Genomic DNA, 20,406 nt, shown 5'->3' with positions numbered 1-20,406 from the left:
GGAAAGTTGTGGTATCTAGACCTCAACTTAGATGTTCAATCTATAACTCTGGGAAGATCGAAGGCCTCCAGGCAGATGTTTACTGTGGACACACAGGTAGATGTGAATGTAGACCTCCAGGTACGTGATGACAGTAGACTTCGGGTCTCCGTTTCACAAGCTGTCGTAGTGCTACGACTGTCGCAACTGTATGTTACAGTACAGGAGTTACGACAGTCGCAACGCTACGATAGCTTTGTGAAACAAGGCCCAGGATAGTTGTGGAATCTAAAGTACTGTCGGAAATGCTAGAAAAATGCTTTTTAGCCTTAATATCTTTAGAAAGGTGATAAATGTATTATGTTGTCAATATATCAACTCACCTATAGTCTACCTAATTTTTATTTCAATTGATTTAACATTCCCATGCATTTAAAGGGCAGTTTACAGGAGAAAATTCGGTACCAAAACAACAACATAAGATTTTTTCAGAGTTCAACAACAGAAATCTGAAATAGTCTTTACATTTATGCTAATAATACAGGTGGCGTAAAAATATAAATTAACGTTTTTCTTAAACAAATAAATGTTGAATGTTTGTGTTACTTTACTTAATTATCGTTTCTTTATTGAAGAAATATTAATATAAATGTTAAGTCTTGATAAATATGTTTCCCGTCATGCATGCACATCTTTATCACAGCGTCCACTATGGCCAACTATTTGCAGGCTGCATTGTTGCAAAGGTTTATAAGTTGTTTGTGCTTGAAAAAGACAGCGGTAAACCTTTCATTAGTATAGAAATGGTTTAATACAGAACTTGTAGAGCTGTCGGTATGTCTTACCAACAAGTTTACAATATTGTAAACAAATCAGACGAGACAGGGACCGTCTTAAAAGCAAAACCAGGACGTAAAACCATCCTTGACAACTTTGACAAGGGAGTACTTAGACTGGCGGTCTACAAACTTTAGGAGAAGAAGAATATATATATTCTAAAGAAGCTACACCAGTGACTTCGATAAATCTTTGTCTGCCTGTGTTCACAACTAGATTAAACTGACCGAATTACATCCATATTTTTGCAATGAAATATACTGTTGACATGCCAAACATTTATTAAAACGTTGCACATTTCTACAATCAATCAATAAGATAACACAAGTGATAGGATTCTTTCCAATTTACAGTAATTCGTATGTTTATTTCACAACAAACACACATACACAAATGATCCCTTCCATAACCAATACGTATACTATACTTACACATATTCAACATTTTGAAGAAAACATGTATTGAGATGACCCCTCGCCCGAGCATGTGCTCGGGTGTCAATTTCACCTGTCGATACCGTGTATGCTGATGACGTAACACAGGCAGTTAATGTTTGTATCAAATAACGTCCCACTACCCCTTTTTTTTAAAAGTTTTTGGTATTTTCATCAGTAAAAACGCATTTTAGGGCATGTCTCACAATTTATTCCCTCTGTCTACATTAGGTAGATGTTTCTTAAAGATATATTTGCTATTTAAGTAACTGTAATACCTCTGAATTTTAAATATAAGTCAAAAAGCATTTTTCTAGCATTTCCGACAGTACTTTAGACCTCGGGGTAGATGTTCAATCTAGAACTCTGGGAAGATTAGAGGCCGCCAGGCAGATGTTTGCTGTACACCTCCGGGCAGATGTTGACTGGAGATTTGCGTTTAGGTGTGGACTGTAGATATCAGGCAGATGCTGACTGTAGACACAAGAGAGGATGCGGACTGTATTCTCCCCGTTTGACTTTAAGGTTATGTTGCTGGTACACTCCAGGGTGGATGTTGACTGCAGAATAATTTGTTGGCGATTAGTTTTATTTCAAAACCCACGAACCCAGCTGTGGTTCGGACAGACAAAGGATCATTATCGGGTGGAATGTGGGATTCAAATACACGGATCCTTTCACCACTAAAGGTCGCAATAGCCTTTAACAGATAACATATATGCAGTGTTACACGTTGATGTTGGATGTTGACTGCAGAATAATTTGTTGGCGATTAGTTTCATTTCAAAACCCACGAACCCAGCTATGGTTCGGACAGACAAAGGATCATTATCGGGGGGAATGTGGAATTCAAATACACGGATCCTGGCACCACTAAAGGTCGCAATAGCCGTTAACAGATAACATATATGCAGTGTTACACATTATTCAACAATGTTTCAACAGTTATACAACAGTACAGCAGTTAATGGGTTCATTAAGGGGCAGTTGCGTGCCATATTTAGACTTGCGCTATATTTAGACATACTAGTATTTCTAGTGGCTTCCATCGCGTTTTCAACCACAGAACTTTTTAGAATTTTTTTTTGTGTATATGAAGCGAGCTAGCTATTGCCCCTCATCTCACATTACACCACAAGTTACCAGAATACCAGCATTTTGTGTAATGGCCATATACCCTGCTTAGGCCTAGAGTTACTGGTCGGATTACCGTTGCTGAAGGTTAATATGCCTTTAATATATATGTATGGACTGTTATAATCACCGCTCGTGTATTATACTGCCTCTTGATATGTACTATTATATTTTGTAGTCTATGTTGTACTGTCATAGTACTAACTTTGTATTGATTTTATAACTTATTCAATTATAGAATGCAGTTGTTAATTACAGCACATTGTAATTTGTTTATTGGCTTCACACTCACTTCTTTTAGAGACTCAGTAACAGTAGACAATCAATCTGTTTTTCCCAACAGCCTAACAAGGTTGATGATGCAGTGAAGGCCGCAATACAGATGGGATACCGCCATATTGACACAGCCTTGGTCTTTAAAACGGAACCGGAAATTGGGGTCGCCGTTAAAGAACTGATAAAAGAAGGGAAAATAAAGAGGGAAGAGCTGTTTATTGTGACGAAGGTAGGATGTAAACAAGGTTAATTTGATACTGCGAACACCCTTTCACAACAGCTTTAAATGTATGTCATCATTCTGGTGTGTTATCATTGCAGATGTGGGGGCACTGTCACGAACCAGATCAGGTGGAGCCAGCGTGTCGCAAGTCACTGGAGGCCCTAGAAATGGATTATATAGATCTGTACCTAATACACTTTCCCATGGCTTTCATTGTGAGTCAAGACGTCTCTGCCTTTTGTGATTTAACCATCCATGTTGAAGTCGGATATCAAATTATTGGTTATCTAAATGTTATGAAATATTGTCATAAATTTGTCAACAGTTTAGTTTTTATCTGAAGGTGCAATGGAATTTTGAACTTAATAGACCACATTATACTAAAGATTAGTTAGCAAATGATTGTTTGATGTATTTAATGTCGTAACGAGAAGGATATTGTATGTATATGTCTGCATAATTGTGTTCCCCAAGGACATGAGGCAGACCGAGCCGACCATGACGGACTACCTGGACACGTGGAAAGTAGGTAGCCTCCAGCCCAACTCTAACACTGAACTGTATTAGTGTACGCTCACAAACGCGGTGTGCTTGTTGTTTAACGCCACATTCAGCAATGTTCAAGCTATATCTGTGAATAATAAAGTCTGGATGAGGCAATCCAGTGACCAACATCATGAGCATCGATCTACGTAACTGGGAAACGGTGACATGTGTCAAGTCAGCGAGTCTGACCGTCCGATCCCGTTTGACGTCTCTTACGACAAGGATGGGTTGCTGAAGACCAATGACAATCAGGATCTTCCTGGATTATAAACAGCACCGCCTCCCTTAGAAAACGAAACATGAGGAAAAGTCAAATCATGAAAATATACAATTCATTCAAAGTCAATTCAGTCAAAGTCAAAGCTGAGTAAGACAATGGGAAGGTATCAATACATACAGCAGAAACGAATCTGAATCTCAACTGCCACCACTCTAGTTGTTTATAAGCGGTTCTGGTGTTGATGTTATTTGTACTTCAATTGTAAGTGTCCAATGAACATAAGAGGAACAGACTTTAATGATTCGTTGTAACTTATTTCATTGAAGAATATAGCTACCTTTGATTTTTGAAAAGCTTTATCAAATATCAAATTTAAATAACATAATGTATTTTGTCTATGTGCCCAAAGGAACTTTGTTTAAAATGTTAGATATTTTCTGGATCAATGATTACTTCTTTTACTCTGAGAATAACCTGTGGTAGGAACTCGTTATATATGGCAAGGGAATACATAAGGTACTTAATATCACTCTCCTCCCCGCAGGCCATGGAGAAGCTTCGTGGACAAAGGGTCTTGTCAGGTCCATCGGTGTTTCCAACTTCAATAAACAACAACTGGAGAGGATACTCGAAATGGACGGTCTCAGGTACAAGCCTGCGAATAACCAGGTAGATATGACACCACATGATTCCCCATATAATGCTTCTAATATGCCCTGTGCTCGTGAGGTAACCAGACTAGTAAACATCCGATGCCTGCATCACTTCCCTAACACGCGGTTCAAAGACCTGACATAGTGTTGACAATGTTGTTTGTTTCAGGTGGAGATAACTCCATATCTGGCAGAGGACGAACTTCTGCAGTTCTCCCTCAAGAACGGCATCTCAACTACAGCCTATGCTCCGTTCGGGGCGCCGGGACAGAACTAGTAAGTTGAGTTATGTACTCCTATATTGACAGTAGCGGGGGTCCTTGCCTACATGAACACTACCAAGTCAGCTGTCGTCCATTTTCCCCGTTGTAAGTCCAGCGCAGGATTACAGAACTACATTGGGCAACAATGTCTAAAAATTGTGTCCCACTGTGATGGTACCATCATACCACCTTTAAGGTAGATCGAGTATATTTGAAGAAATATTTACAGAAATGTTTTACTTTCCAACCAACGAAATTTCACAGCTTCACACTGTCATGTGTAACATCGTGAAATACAACCGCCTCTAGCGGTCACCGTCTACAGCAGTTCATCTAGTCCTCATATGGCTCAAACATACATCGGAAGTTAACGAAACGGATATTCATCACTTTTCAGCATGATTCGTGTCTGGATTTGATTCCAGTTACTGCATGTAACTTCCATTTAAGTGTAACACCAAGGACGTAACCCAAATGCATTTTGTGGTAACGTTACGATGACGCCTCAACAGAAACTACTATCCGCGTTTTGTGTTTCATTGGCTTGTCTTGTTAAGATCACCTGATGTACGTCAACAAACACACCTTTGCATTTTCAGAGAATTGTTACAAACACACTCACTACCACACCAGGAAGAGTACCTTTAACAAAGAGTTCAAATGGAGAGTTGTTTCGTGTTGATTCCCAATTTGAGATGAACATTAGCTGTGAACGTCCAGATCTAATCTGTGTACAAAATCAATAAATAGTTAACATATTTGCTATACCAAGCCTGCACTGACGAGCTCATCGATGAGTCTTACCATCAAATATTTCAGTATACCCAAAGACGCACCAAAGCTCCTTAGTTCCACATAACAGTTAAACACAGTTATAACAGTCAGACGACAGCATGAGAATTCCGACACGACCCTGCATTGCAGAGCTCATTGATGACGCTTGCCTTCATATATTTCAGTGTACCCAAGGATGCTCCAAAGACCCTTGAAGACCCGACCATTGTCGAAATAGGAACGAAATACAACAAATCTTCGGCTCAGGTATACTGTCATGTAAAAAAATATGTCAGATAGTCACCAATACATAAATCTTAATTATACCATGACTTTGGACAGTCAGAGGTTACATATTGCAGCAATAACATATATTGATAGGGACTTTCTAATAGTTTTATTCAGTCACGTTGTTATGAGAGTGTGTGTTTTGTATTTTGTAATATCACATTGATTAAGTGATAGTTGTTATGGGTCACAATGTTTAAAGTTTTGAGTGTGGGTTGTGGCTCACATCTCGCATCATATATGTTCAATGGCAATAGTATTTTTAGCGGCACGCCTTTTTGATAGCGCTTCAGAGTTGCCTCCCTTGGCTGGCACTATTTTTCTTTGACTTCCGGTTCTTGTCACTTCTTGTGTTTACGATGGCGTTCGTGAATGTTCTGAGTGGACAATGCTCGAGAACTCTGGAAGAGCTATGTAAAGGCAGGTTGTTGCGTTGTGCGACGGGACTTATCACATCACTGGAGTTATACGCATCTGTCTGCCATCGTCAAGCCGACCTACATTTCAAGACTGTCTGCCATCGTCAAGCTGACTTACATTTCACATATTTGTGACCCAATATTGTAGATTTGTGACTCAATTGCATTGTACTAGATATCGGTATTGTCATTCATTGTAGCTTGCTCATTGTTTGCTCAATATATTATTGAATATTTTAGACTTGTCTGTGTTCTATTTTGCTAGTTCAAAGGGGATTCTTAAACCTTTTGTCACGGCAAACGTATGTAGTGGATTGCGGTGGTATGTAACAAACAGGTCCAACAGACAGGTGTGTCATCTTTTCTTGCTTTAAATGGGCGAATATAAACTCCATTGGCTCAGGTCACAATCAGGCGATGTCTGTAGGGGACATAAAGGCACTGTTACGTATATTATGGGCGAGGCTTCCATGCATGTCTTACATGTGTCATGACGTCTTACCTTACTGGTGCTTACACGTCGTTCACTGGCGTGACCCAATGTCAATGTTTATCTCAGAGTTGAGTAGCTGGATATCTATGGAATAACCAACATTGGTGACAACAGTGTTTTTAGTCATTTGAGTGGCGGATGCTACCAGCAGGTGAGGACATGCAAACACCTGGTGTTCAGTGGATAATCTAGACTGGTTTTTCCTTTGCGTTGACAGAAGTATAAAGAAGATATTGGATGTTTTGGTTTTAATATTCAATTACTGTCTAACTGGTATTTAATGTTTCTTTTCCAACCGCCAATTAATCAGGTTTTCTGTTCCAGACTTTAGGCACGCGTATCTGCAGATCTGTATTCAATTTTGTTCACTTTCTTTTGGCACCACAACTGAGTTATTTACGATGGAATATTTGTCACAACAAATATGTTATTTACAATGTAATAACAACAAATATGTTATTTATGATATGTAATACTTGTCCTGACATATTTGTTATTGACGATGTTATACTGTTCTCAACAGAAATGTACCCGTGAAGATCCGGGTTAGAATGACCCTTCAGTAACCGATGCTTGTCGTAGGAGGCGACTAACGGGATCGGGTGGTCAGGCTCGCTGGCTTGGTTGGCACATGTCATCGGTTCCCATTTGAGCAGATAGATGCTCATGCTGATGATCACTGGATTGTCTGGTCCAGACTCGATTATTTACAGACCGCCGCCATATAGCTTGAATATTGCTGAGTGTGGCGTAAAACTAAACTCACCCACCCACTCAACAGAAATGTCACAGACGATGTTCTGCAGCTTCTGCTAGATGTGGAGATTTGTTCTATGTACCACCCACCACCACCACCCCCCCCCCTGTAGAAAGGTTGTTATGATTCCAAACAAGATATCTGTTGCTACTTCCGATGTACTACTGACCCAAAGTATTCTTGTGCATCAGGTGATCCTCAGATATGGCATACAGAGAGGCTATGCTGTAATTCCCAAGAGTACGAATCCAGCTCATCTGGCCCAGAACATGGATGTGAGTATTTGTTCTCTTTGGAACTATACTTTCCATCAAAAGTTTAGACTCACTGAAAACAGTCATTATATGTTAGGTATATATATGGTTACATCGAAGATTGATTTCTCCACTAACTTGGGGGAACCAACTGCAAACCTGATGCAGATGAATTGCACGAGGATCATGCATCAAACAGCTGAAAAGCATGTGCGAATATTATACATGTGACCAGGTGTGTTTTGGTGTAAAGTTTTGTTAGGAATTCGCCAATTTACTGAGTTTTATCATTTCTTGAACTCATGACTCATTTTCAACTGAACGAAGTTGTTTTACAATACATCAGTTCAGGTATAAACAGTATCTTTAAACAGTGTGGAATATTTTGCAAAATTTCAATAAGAACAGTTGACTGAAGCAAGTGGCTATATTTACATTTGTGAGTCTAAACTTTTAATAGGAAGTATATGTAATAATTCACAGGAACATGTGGCCTAGTTCGCTGCGTGTGTTTTGACTGTTTTACAATACATCAGTTCAGGTATAAACAGTATCTTTAAACAGTATGGAATATTTTGCAAAATTTCAATAAGAACAGTTGACTGAAGCAAGTGGCTATATTTACATTTGTGAGTCTAAACTTTTAATAGGAAGTATATGTAATAATTCACAGGAACATGTGGCCTAGTTCGCTGCGTGTGTTTTGACTGTTTTACAATACATCAGTTCAGGTATAAACAGTATCTTTAAACAGTATGGAATATTTTGCAAAATTTCAATAAGAACAGTTGACTGAAGCAAGTGGCTATATTTACATTTGTGAGTCTAAACTTTTAATAGGAAGTATATGTAATAATTCACAGGAACATGTGGCCTAGTTCGCTGCGTGTGTTTTGACTGTTTTACAATACATCAGTTTAGGTATAAACAGTATCTTTAAACAGTATGGAATATTTTACAAAATTTCAATAAGAACAGTTGACTGAAGCAAGTGGCTATATTTACATTTGTGAGTCTAAACTTTTAATAGGAAGTATATAATAATTCACAGGAACATGTGGCCTTGTTCGCTGCGTGTGTTTTGACTGTTTTACAATACATCAGTTCAGGTATAAACAGTATCTTTAAACAGTATGGAATATTTTGCAAAATTTCAATAAGAACAGTTGACTGAAGCAAGTGGCTATATTTACATTTGTGAGTCTAAACTTTTAATAGGAAGTATATGTAATAATTCACAGGAACATGTGGCCTAGTTCGTTATGCGTGTGTTTTGACTGTTTTACAATACATCAGTTCAGGTATAAACAGTATCTTTAAACAGTATGGAATATTTTGCAAAATTTCAATAAGAACAGTTGACTGAAGCAAGTGGCTATATTTACATTTGTGAGTCTAAACTTTTAATAGGAAGTATATGTAATAATTCACAGGAACATGTGGCCTAGTTCGCTGCGTGTGTTTTGACTGTTTTACAATACATCAGTTCAGGTATAAACAGTATCTTTAAACAGTATGGAATATTTTGCAAAATTTCAATAAGAACAGTTGACTGAAGCAAGTGGCTATATTTACATTTGTGAGTCTAAACTTTTAATAGGAAGTATATGTAATAATTCACAGGAACATGTGGCCTAGTTCGCTGTGTTTGTTTTGACTGTCTATATAATCTGCTGTTCTCAAGAGAAAACAAGGGACCGACAGATGAAAAAAATGTTTTCTTCTCATATTGAACGAAGATAAAACCAGGTTTTATTGATATTCCAGTGAAATGCCTTACTCAGTATCTGCAGAATGACACGTGAAGTGTATTTTGCATGTTGTTTCACATATCAAATCTACTTGTTTCAGATATTTGACTTCAAGCTCAGTGAGGAGGATATGAAGACAATGCTAGCTCTGGACAGAGGCCTTAGAAACAACTATCAAAAATTCGAGTAATCACAGTTGTTTATGTCAGTCTATAGAGGAGGGTGATGGAAACATGTACACTTATTTTAGGCTTATGTTGGTAGGATGGACTGACTGACTGAGAGATTGGTTTTACGCCGCTTTTAGCAATATTCCAGCATAATCAAGGCGGGGGACACCAGAAATGGGCTTCACTCATTGTACCCATGTGGGGATTCGAACCCGGGTCTTCGGCGTGACGAGCCAACGCTTTAATCACTAGGCTACCCCACCGCCCCAGGATGGACTTTAAGTAACAAACATAAAGTGCTTTTGTAGTTTGTTTCGGGGACATGTAAAAAGTGTAAAACAATACCCTATTTTGATGATTTTCCGAAACATATTCTGTTTGGTTTAAAGTACAAAAAATGGTGTCAAAAATATTTGAATGTATTACAAAAATCAGGGTTTGTGGTGTTTGTGACAAACCAGACAAGCAAGTGATTGATGGTCTGGAACATACAGTTAGATTGTGAGCTTCAGATGCAAATAGGTAAAGAAACACGGGAAATGCTTTTTGTTTTTGAACATATTGGAGCTCAGTTTAATATTGGAGGGTATAAATTCAACTGACCCAGAAAAAATATATATACTCAGGGAAACGAAAAAGGAAAAATGAAAGTACAAGTGTTCCTTTATTCTTTTCCAGGTTTCTTCACAAAGTATGTATTGCACTGTGAGTGGAATTCTGAAATTATATAAAGGAACACTTGTACTTTCATGCGTTTCCTTATTCGTTTCTATGGGTATATTTTGTCAGTAGTGTTGGGTTGGAACATCAGTAGTGGTTTTGCATGTCTTAGAGTTAGAGCATTTCTCCATCACTCGTACTCATTTGCCAAAGGGGCGCAACTCTGATGAGAATCGCGTAAGACGACTGAACCACCTGTAGTGAAAATAGTGACATACTGTATGCGGTCAATTGTCTCTGACTACCGTACAGGTAAAGAAAATACGGTAACATATGGTGGTGATAGAGACTACGTTGAACTTCACACTCTCGTCCAATCAACTGTCATGCTTCCTGTGTTCCAGATGGAAAGATCATCCCTTCTTTCCCTATAAGGAGTGACCTTGGACGGCGCTGAAGATCACACGGTCAGACAATCTACGGGGTCGAGGACGACTATTATCTGCACCAGTTGTTCCTGATATGTGTGTGATCGTCTTCAATGTGTAGCAAACACCGTTCATAATTTATGGCTAGAGGGGATGATGATGATTTTAAGGGGGTGGGCAACCATTTGTCCTGGGGAGCATAATTACACAACAAATGTACACACCGATTCATTCACCTTTGTAATAATGGGGCGACTTGTGCTTGCTTTAATGGCGTTCTTAAAATCCTTAAAATGGTGCTCTGTATAAATGGTACAAAAGTGGATATATTGTACCTTCGCGTAACTTTTTATGTTACAAGGAATATTACAAACAAAACAATAGTTTGATTAACCGAGTTTATCCTGTGTTATACAATTATTCAAATTGCTGAACCAATATGTAATGGTTGTTGCTGCAGTAGTATAAACAATGGGGGTACGGGACCAGCCTATATAAGGCAAGGAATCAATAAGTATCCATTCCTAACTCATATTAATTTATAAATCCATAACACAACTACTTTTCATCTCCCCTGTAAAAAGTAACCACAGTCTTACTCGAAAGACTATGTGGTACGGGAACCATAAACCCATACACAAATACTTTTTATCTCCCATGTAAAAAGTAACCATAGTCTTACTCGAAAGACTATGTGGTACGGGAACCATAAACCCATACACAAATACTTTTTATCTCCCATGTAAAAAGTAACCATAGTCTTACTCGAAAGAGTAAGACTATGGAGTATGGGGTCATCCTATATAAGGCAAGCAATCAATAAGTATCTATTCCTCAATTTGTAAACCCATAAGATCACATCAATTTTAAATATTGACTTCAAGCAAAACAATTTAATGTGTATCTTCTATGATGTCTTTGGTTTTCGTAATAAATGCTTGTTGGGCTTGTTGTATCCCTTGGTTTATGTTGGTTTTTTTCTCGTTCTCGCAGATAGCAGAACTTTTTTAATGAAACTTTGATCGAATCTCTTCTTTCATTTTGTTGTATTTTTTTTAGTTCACATAGGATCAAACGAAACTCTTCCTCTGAGATTTTATTATCATTGAGTGCGGTGGAAATATGGTCTTCTATAGTGTTTAACTTTGCTTCAGCAAAAATTCTAGTTTACGTTTCAATTTGCGAGATACAAATTTAAACACTGACCCAGCTATTCTTGTCACTACAGCTGTTATTTCAAGGCCTAACACCACTGGTGCGGCTACGATGGTGGTCAACAATCCAACTCCGACTGCTCCAAATCCCATGCTAGTTGTCACAAGAGTGGTATCAGCCCCATTTATGTAGTTTAAAGTTCTATTGTATTGTGTAGCGATGCCCTGATGCCCTAATATCACGGTCTTGTTCTAGCTGACGTTTTATTTCACATATCTGTTTAAGTCGAAACCCTTCTACACTTCCCTTTATATTTCCTTCTTCATCAAAGACTGGGTATAGCCCCATTTTATGTGTTTATAATATATTTTATAAATTATTTTTTAATTATATGTCATTTAATTTTTGATTAATATATTTGAGGCTTATAAGGTTTAGATTATTGTACAGGTAAATGGGTGAGACATTAATAGGTATGTTTTCGTCTAAAATACTAACCCCATCTAGGCTTATTAATGGTTTATAACCTTGTCTTATTATGATTCGGCAACGTTTATTCTCGTGTCTTTTTAAACCAAATTATTCTCAGGCCGTCTAAAAGTATTCTTGACTGGACATCTCTGCGAGATATAAGTCTATAACTAGCGTGGTGTGTGATTTCATACCATAATTTGAATCTGAACAAAAATCACGTTGGTAATCGTAAATGCTGCGAATGAATAAACTGGCATTCAAGTCGACTGGAGCTAACATGTTACCAGTGTGCCCTGGTATTTGTAATACTTGAACAGTATTTTCTTTGAAGGGATTAAAGGACGTGAGAAGAATCCCGTTGTTTGTAATTTTGGAAATGAAATCATTTTGATTAAAAAGATGTAAGGTGAGGTTAGTGTGTAAACATGATTTAGTTCCGAGTAGTAAATGTTCCGGTTCGGAATAAATGACGTGAAATTGAGAATGGATGACACGAATAAAATTCCGCACATACGGCAAATATTCCATCGAACAGTAACAAATACCGTAGGCCTAACCTATTCCAGTCATTATTGAATGCAAAATGGACTCATCCAACTTGTCAGCATCCGGATGTCTACTAACTTCAACTTGGTTACATGTTGACTGACTGTAACCTGGCTACTGACTAACTGAAACTTGGTTACATGTTGACTGTAACCTGGCTACTGACTAACTGTAACTTGGTTACATATTGACTGTAACCTGGCTACTGACTAACTGTAACTTGGTTACATGTTGACTGTAACCTGGCTACTGACTGTAACTTGGTTACATGTCGACTGTAACCTGGCTACTGACTGGCACTTCTTTACATGTTGACTGTAACCTGGCTACTGACTAACTTGGTTACATGTCGACTGTAACCTGGCTACTGACTAACTGTAACTTGGTTTACATGTTGACTATAACCTGGCTACTGGCTGTAACTTTGGTTTACATGTTGACTGTAACCTGGCTACTGACTAACTGTAACTTGGTTACATGTTGACTGTAACCTGGCTACTGACTGTAACCCGTTTACATGTTGACTGTAACCTGGCTACTGACTAACTGTAACTTGGTTACATGTTGACTAACCTGGCTACTGACTGTAACTTGGTTACATGGTGTCTTTAACCTGGCTACTGACTAACTGTAACTTGGTTACATTTTGACTGTAATCTGGCTACTGACTGACTGTTAATTGGTTACATGTTGACTGTAACCTGGCTACTGACTGACTGTTACTTGGTTACATATTGACTGTTGCCTGGCTACTGACTGACTGTAACTTGGTTACATGTTGACTGTAACCTGGCTACTGACTGACTGTAACTTGGTTACATGTTGACTGTAACCTGGCTACTGACTGTAACTTGACTACATATTGACTGTAACCTGGCTACTGACTAACTGTAACTTGGTTACATATTGACTGTAACCTGGCTACTGACTGACTGTAACTTGGTTACATGTTGACTGTAACCTGGCTACTGACTGTAACCTGATTAATGAAGGTAGCTTGGTTACATAATAACTGAACTCTTTTAACACAAGATTCACTTAGAATCATCAGTTCGCATTCTGGGGAATCTACAATGTATTTTCATAAAAAAAATAAAGGTAACTTTCACACATGATAACTGCTTCTTGATAGCCACATGATTTGTTCCATATGGAACAAACACCGTAGGAAAATCTTTTTCCTTTCCGTTCCCCCACGCCCCAATTTTAAGACCACCCCAACAAACAAAACCCTCTTTTTAGACACTTTATGATGTGTGTGAACTTCCTCTTTATCCGGAATAAATTCTGTGTGTGCGGAACGAAATAATTGTTCCGCATGCACTATTACAGGAACAAATGTTGGAATGAAAAAGTTCCGCCGGAACTTTTACTATGGGGGAACCAAATCTGTTTTATAAGTGTTATTTTAATTAACCATTCAATCTCTGAAATATCTGCTAGTGGCATTCGTTCGCATACGTCGTCTTTATAGTATAGTAGGTACGGGGTGTCTTCCTCACCAGGTAAATTGAACCGCTTTGTGTCTCCTAGATCACCGAGTGTTACATTGGTGTTATGACTTACCATTGTTTATATACTAGTAACTGTTATAAAATAGTTTCCAATTGTTTTTCTGATAATTTCTCAGGCGTTAACGTCAGTTCCATAAAATGTATGTTCTCAGATAGAAAAATACTAGCTAGAGATATAGTGTCTTCCACGTTAACGGTGACATCCTGCAGACTGGTGTGTGAATCGTCTCTCACCCGCACGTAAATAGAGCAAACGCGATACTGGTGTTTTTTAGCCCACTGGAGTTTGATTCCCTTCACGATCTCAATCTCACTCTGCGTTGATTGACCTAGGTAGACTTGGATGAACAGCGTGGAATTCTCCGGTAGATTTTGCAAGATGTTGATCACGCCGTCGAAATCAGAAACCAACTTCAATACCGCGTTTTTCTCCTGGTTTAAACCGATAGCCATTCTCTTCCCACAGAGGTTACTCCTGTCATATCTTCCTACGTAACCTCTGTTCTAATACGGCCATATTTCCCGGTTCTCGTAAAATCCCCTAGCGGCAAAAAAGATCGCAACGCGAATTATCTCCCTTCTTTCCATCCAATCAGAAAGCCTGTTACATCGACTTAGATTCAACTTAACTAACACAAGCAAATGTGGGGCCACAAATATCCCCATCTGCCGGTGACTTGTGTTGATGTTACACAAGACGTTTAATGGCTAGCTTGTCCGTTGTCAACGAGGGCGATGGAGACGCCACTGATCCGCCATAACATGACTGAGTTCTGTCTAGAAGAAACTTTTGCGCATCGCGCAGGGAAGAAGTTTAGTTTTCTCGAAGCATACGGAAATTACCGAGGCCTTGCGAATGATCACTTTTGAAACAACGTCGCTGATTGCACAACTAAATCTGATTGTCTCCAATCACGAGTCTTGAACGCTCACACCATGAAAGGGGCCGTATTAGAACAGAGGTTATGTAGGAAGATATGACAGGAGTAACCTCTGTGGGAAGAGAATGACCGATAGCATGTGGGCTGACATAGTCGAGAGTGGGTTGATGATTACACTGCGTCTCTCTCTGATGGGACGTAAGCCACGATTAGGCTTCCGTTGTTAACGACTTTGTTTAGTAAGTCGTCTTTGTTTTCCGTGAATACGTATGGGGAACTTAGTATGATGTTGAGAAACCAGTTGATTCGAGATGGCAACATCATCCACTTGTTATCGTTAGTGAGCATTAGATAGTACGGTTTGTTTTATCAACGTCCGTTCTGTCAAAGTCTTCTAAATCGAACAATTTACCACCGAACGATGGGTATATTCTCCATTCATCCTCGTCGTTGCGAACTATATCGTATCGAGTGTTGCTGACAGATCTTGATGTGTCTAGGTTAAAAGTACTACCAGACCCACTGACGACGGGAACTTCAACTCGTTTGTAAATGCTGTTTACAAGCTTTAAAGCGTAAATTTTACCAACTATTCCTGAGTCATCAAACCCCTAGTATCACCTAGGTCTGATAATCCTACATTACTGCATCTTTTACTCGCATTCCTGGGCCTTGATTGCTAGCCATTATTGTTATGTAGTGTTACGCTGAGTTATCCTATATTTATATTATTATTTTTGTATCTAAAATTGATATTTTTAATTCAGAAATATTACCATTTATCAATTTTTTATACTGTCGCGATGAAAACGACTCGGTGCGTCCGTCATTGTATTTTTCTGTTTTAACCGGGACAGCCCTCAACAATGTGGAAGGACGTTCACTTTGTACATTATCTGTTGTGCTAAGCTGATCGAGATGAACGCATAGCTCGCGGTATGGAACTAGATCTGGTAACTTCGTACCAGTAACGGTAATCTTAGGGTTTATTTCTTCTGGTGTCAGCCCTAGTATCTTCGCCAACGGTCGACCGAGTCTCAATTTGTTTGGACTGTTGTTAATCAACACCACTGTTCCGTTTGAGTCATTTTATTTTGAGTTCAGCTCCAAAGGGTTTGAAAACTTCATCATTTAGAGAACACACGCTGTAGTATCCATATGTTATTTTATGTAGGAATCCACCAAAGAACACCTTATTATTATTGCTGTTGATGTTTGTCCATCGCGGGTAGTAGGTTATATCACATAGTGCTATTTCGAGTTGACCAGACGTGTTATCAATAACGTGCATAAGTTGAACGGCCTCACCGCTCGTTACACCCGGAAGCGTAATGTACATATTTATATATATTTATATATTATATAATATGTATAAACCCGAGGTACGTTACCCAAAAAACGACAACATAAAGGCTTATGACTTCACACACATGAAAATAGTGGTTGACACGGCTGGTTCGTACTTCAAAACCCAGTTTATAGACGTGTTTAAAAATTATAGGTTTTCGGTCACTAATGTTAAAACGGTTCACGATTGGTTTCACAACCCTATGCAGTTCTGGCAGAATCAATTCAATTTTGCCGTGTGGTGTGCGACAACTGGATGTGGTTTGACATTGACAGACACTAGGCGTAATGAGCTAAAAGTAAAATCCGTTTTCACTTTCCACGTATTACCAGGTAAGACGTATCTTCAAAGAAATCAGCGCCCCAGTCCCACAGGACAAGGCATGGGATGCAGTAAACAATCCGTACGATCGACGTGCGTATGAACGGATTTGTAATGAATTCGAACTAGACCCAAAGACGGATTGGCGTTTGACGGACCCGAACCATGGTTTGGGTATCCCTATCGTTCACAACATGCCCCTCGTGGAAGCCAGCAAAAAGCTAAAAGAATGGGGTGGTAAAACATATGCGAATGCTTACGTCACGAGTAACGAGTGGAGAGATGATCTCATGTCTTTCGACGGCAGCAAGGATTACCGAGTATGGAGGTTCGAGCAGGGTCCGAATGACTGGAAAATATTTATGCTGGACACGTCGAAGGGTTTTACTCGTGCTGGTGTTATCAGATTGAACGATCTCGATTCGAACGTACGTGTGGGCTATTCTAGGGTCTCAATCACAGACGCGTTCTAATATTATAGGTAAGGGAACGGCTTACGATTCTCAAAAACAGTTTGTGGCTAATATTGAGGACGCTATCGCATCACCAGTAGATTTACCTAGTGCTATAAAACGATATCAGGATACGTTGCAATGCGCCAGGTCAAAAGTCGACTACGTGTTCGGTGTTGGATTGTACATGGCTCCGAGTGATATGCGTCTGAGAATCAATAAAATAACAGGCTACAACAATGAAATAATCATCGACACAGCCGACCAAAAATTGGGTGTTAACGCCGACGTCAACGTCTCCCATGTACCACCACCCACGCATACTGGTGAAACGGGTATAGTGGCATCACCCCCAGAGTCTAGGGTTCAGTCCACACCACCACAACCCCAACCACCACACGTGCAGGTGTCTAATCAGCAGCACATCGACCGTAAAACAGCGCTGGTGGTTGTTGGGATCGCGGTTGGCTTGGTTCTCCTTCAACCACCACCACCACCACAAACCAGATAAAAGAACAAACATCCGTGTAAGTCCCCTGCGACACTTGCCGAGGCGTTTAATACAATTGTACGCAGTACATCAGATCACCTCAGTGATGATTTACGCCTCACCGTCTTGTTCCACATAAGCAACCCGTCAATCAGATTCACTTTCCTGCAAGGCAGATTCTACGTTTGCACCCTAGAAGAAAAAGTATGCATATTATCACTGTAGACATCAGATGCTACTGTAACATCATCTCCACCTACAAGGTAGGTATGACAACACTGCAGCAGTGTTTCTCATTATCATCTCTTCTTGCAGACCTTAAGTGTCACAAATCAATATGTTCAGTACTGGTGTCGCAGCCGAGAATGAACTTACCGCGCTATGACGCCACATTTATAGACATATCTGACAGCGCCCTCTAGACCATGCATTACCTCCTTTTACCTGGTTTGTCCCTAAAGAGAAATCAATTTCTATCTAATTCACCCAGCTCAAACGATAGAAATTTCACCATTCTCCTTCAACCACCACCACAAACCAGATAAAAGAACAAACATCAGTGTAAGTCCCCTGCGACACTTGCCGAGACAAAAGAAAGGGAAGATTGAAATTATTTTATTTCAAGCGGTGACAATTACAAACCAAGAGACTTCGACACACTCAGTCTCGCAAGCAAGTCATCCTTTACATAGCCATCCATGGCCTTTTCACTTTTCCAGCGACCATGTCGCTTAAACAGTCTGTCAGCTATGCCACTGTTGGCTGCTGCGGTAGCACCCCCGCCCTTAAACTATGCAGTCCATACTTGAGATATCTGGGACCAGAGGAGCAAGTGCCTCCCAAAAAATAACTCTCGCAATCTTGTAGTAAGATAGTGGCTTATCAACTTGCCTCAATCTATATCGGTCACTACACCGAAATTGATCTAAATATATACTCTCATCTGAGTTATCGGAAATATCTGCTAATTTCAGATAACTTTTCAACTGTACCACTTGACAAAATTCAGAACCTGTAGATGCTATCACAACCCATGCACCGTCACGGTAAACATCTGTCTTGGACTTCTCCACAAAATGGACATGTGCTCATGAAATACAATGTCTGATCTACGTATATACAGCAATTCTTCTGATCGCAAAAAAACACAATATGCAATAGCAACCATTGTAACAATTCTACTGTCCTTTAAACATGTTTTGCAACTGAATGCTTGGAACAAAGCTCTTACATGTTCACTTGTCACAGGAACTTTCTTGACATCTGACTTGGAAAGTCTTCGCCTACCTGCTTCTAAAACATTTTCACAGGGGTGTTGTCTGTGGGGCTAGGGTATACCGACAATAACGTGAGCATATCGTATACTGTAAAATGCAGTCACTATAGGAGAAATGCTTGAACTGTTTTGTATAAGAGACAGCAAAATGCACAATGCACAATACGAAGGAGCGATAGGGAAAACAACAGACAACCCATGCGACTGAGCCCAAAACCTTAAAACGCTGAAAACCAGAAGCGTACGCTCTCTAGAAGTGGATGCTGCCCTTGCATCATCTAATAGATCTGCTAAAGACGACACCTCACTCTTAAGACTCGCAGGCAGCTTACTGATAGCTTCATGGTACAATACAATTGATAGTACCTGAAACACAAGGAATAATATATGGATTAAATCATTCACTGTAATCAACATACAATGCTAACATGGGAAACCGCAGATCTACAACACCAAACAATCCACCACCACAACGACTAGGCACATATGCCTCTTTGACCACAGGAAGATGTAAGACATCTTTCACCTCCGATATGAACACATCATTCAGACAAAGTAATGGCCAAAAGCTAGCCGAGTACCACCTAGGAACAACCAATGTTCCCTTTAGCCTTACACCTACACATGTGCTTCAATACCCTGGCTACAAGGTAGACAGGGGAACAATCCAGTTCATCTCACCGCTCCAATCGACAGTAAAGGTATCGACAGACTCACATCCTGGATTCCAGTAACGAGAATCAAAACGTCCGACTTTCTTATTATAGTAAGAAGCGAACCTATCAACTGTATGGACACCCCATTTGGCATCAATCCATTCATACAACTCTTCAGATACAACCCAGTCATCCGTATCAATTATCTTACTGAGAAAATCAGACTTTTCATTCTCTTCACGAGGAATCCATTCCACCTCCAACTGCACGCCATGATGCAAACAAAGCTTGAAGATATCCATGGCTACTACTTGCAAATACGGTTTCATACTTCCCTTCTGGACAACCGTGACTACATTCTGGTTATCTGTAAACCATTTCACCGAGTGAGAACTTAGAAAAGTCAGAAAACTTTCGAGAACCATAGCTACAGCCTTCAACTCCCTCCACGTCGAACTCATCTTCATCTCTCCTCCTCTGACCACACTCCATGAGACTCTCTACCTCCAAACTGAACACAGTAACCCCCGTACCCCGTGCTACTGGCATCACTGTACACGATCCGACTAGGGGAACTATCTGAACACAACGACCTCATGTTGTAGTTGCTAATATTAGAAACCCAAAACCGAAGCTGTTGGATGCTCTGCTGTGATAAATATATCTTGTCACCCCAAGACTGTGCATTCAAAATATCCACAGAGATGGTTCTAGTCATCAACTGACATACACTG

The 20,406-nt window shown here is 39.6% G+C and overlaps 1 protein-coding gene across 1 annotated transcript in view; it reads left to right on the top strand.

Moving 5' to 3' along the window:
- The window catches only part of LOC124267537 (aldo-keto reductase family 1 member B1-like), a 37,099-nt gene extending 25,953 nt beyond the window's left edge, over positions 1–11,146 (top strand). The window contains exons 3-7 of the mRNA XM_046702460.1: positions 4,472–4,578; positions 5,525–5,606; positions 7,488–7,571; positions 9,402–9,487; positions 10,536–11,146. Of these exons, the coding sequence (XP_046558416.1) occupies positions 4,472–4,578; positions 5,525–5,606; positions 7,488–7,571; positions 9,402–9,487; positions 10,536–10,572 (396 nt within the window). The 3' untranslated portion in view covers positions 10,573–11,146. The remainder of the gene's footprint in view (positions 1–4,471; positions 4,579–5,524; positions 5,607–7,487; positions 7,572–9,401; positions 9,488–10,535) is intronic.
- The last annotated feature ends 9,260 nt before the right edge of the window (positions 11,147–20,406 follow it).

The sequence above is a fragment of the Haliotis rubra genome, unplaced genomic scaffold, assembly GCF_003918875.1.
Source record: "Haliotis rubra isolate DU_JTF1 unplaced genomic scaffold, ASM391887v1 Scf132, whole genome shotgun sequence".
In the NCBI taxonomy this organism is placed as follows: domain Eukaryota; kingdom Metazoa; phylum Mollusca; class Gastropoda; order Lepetellida; family Haliotidae; genus Haliotis; species Haliotis rubra.
The sequence above is the reverse complement of the archived record's forward strand: the minus strand, read 5'-3'. Positions and strand labels throughout refer to the sequence as shown.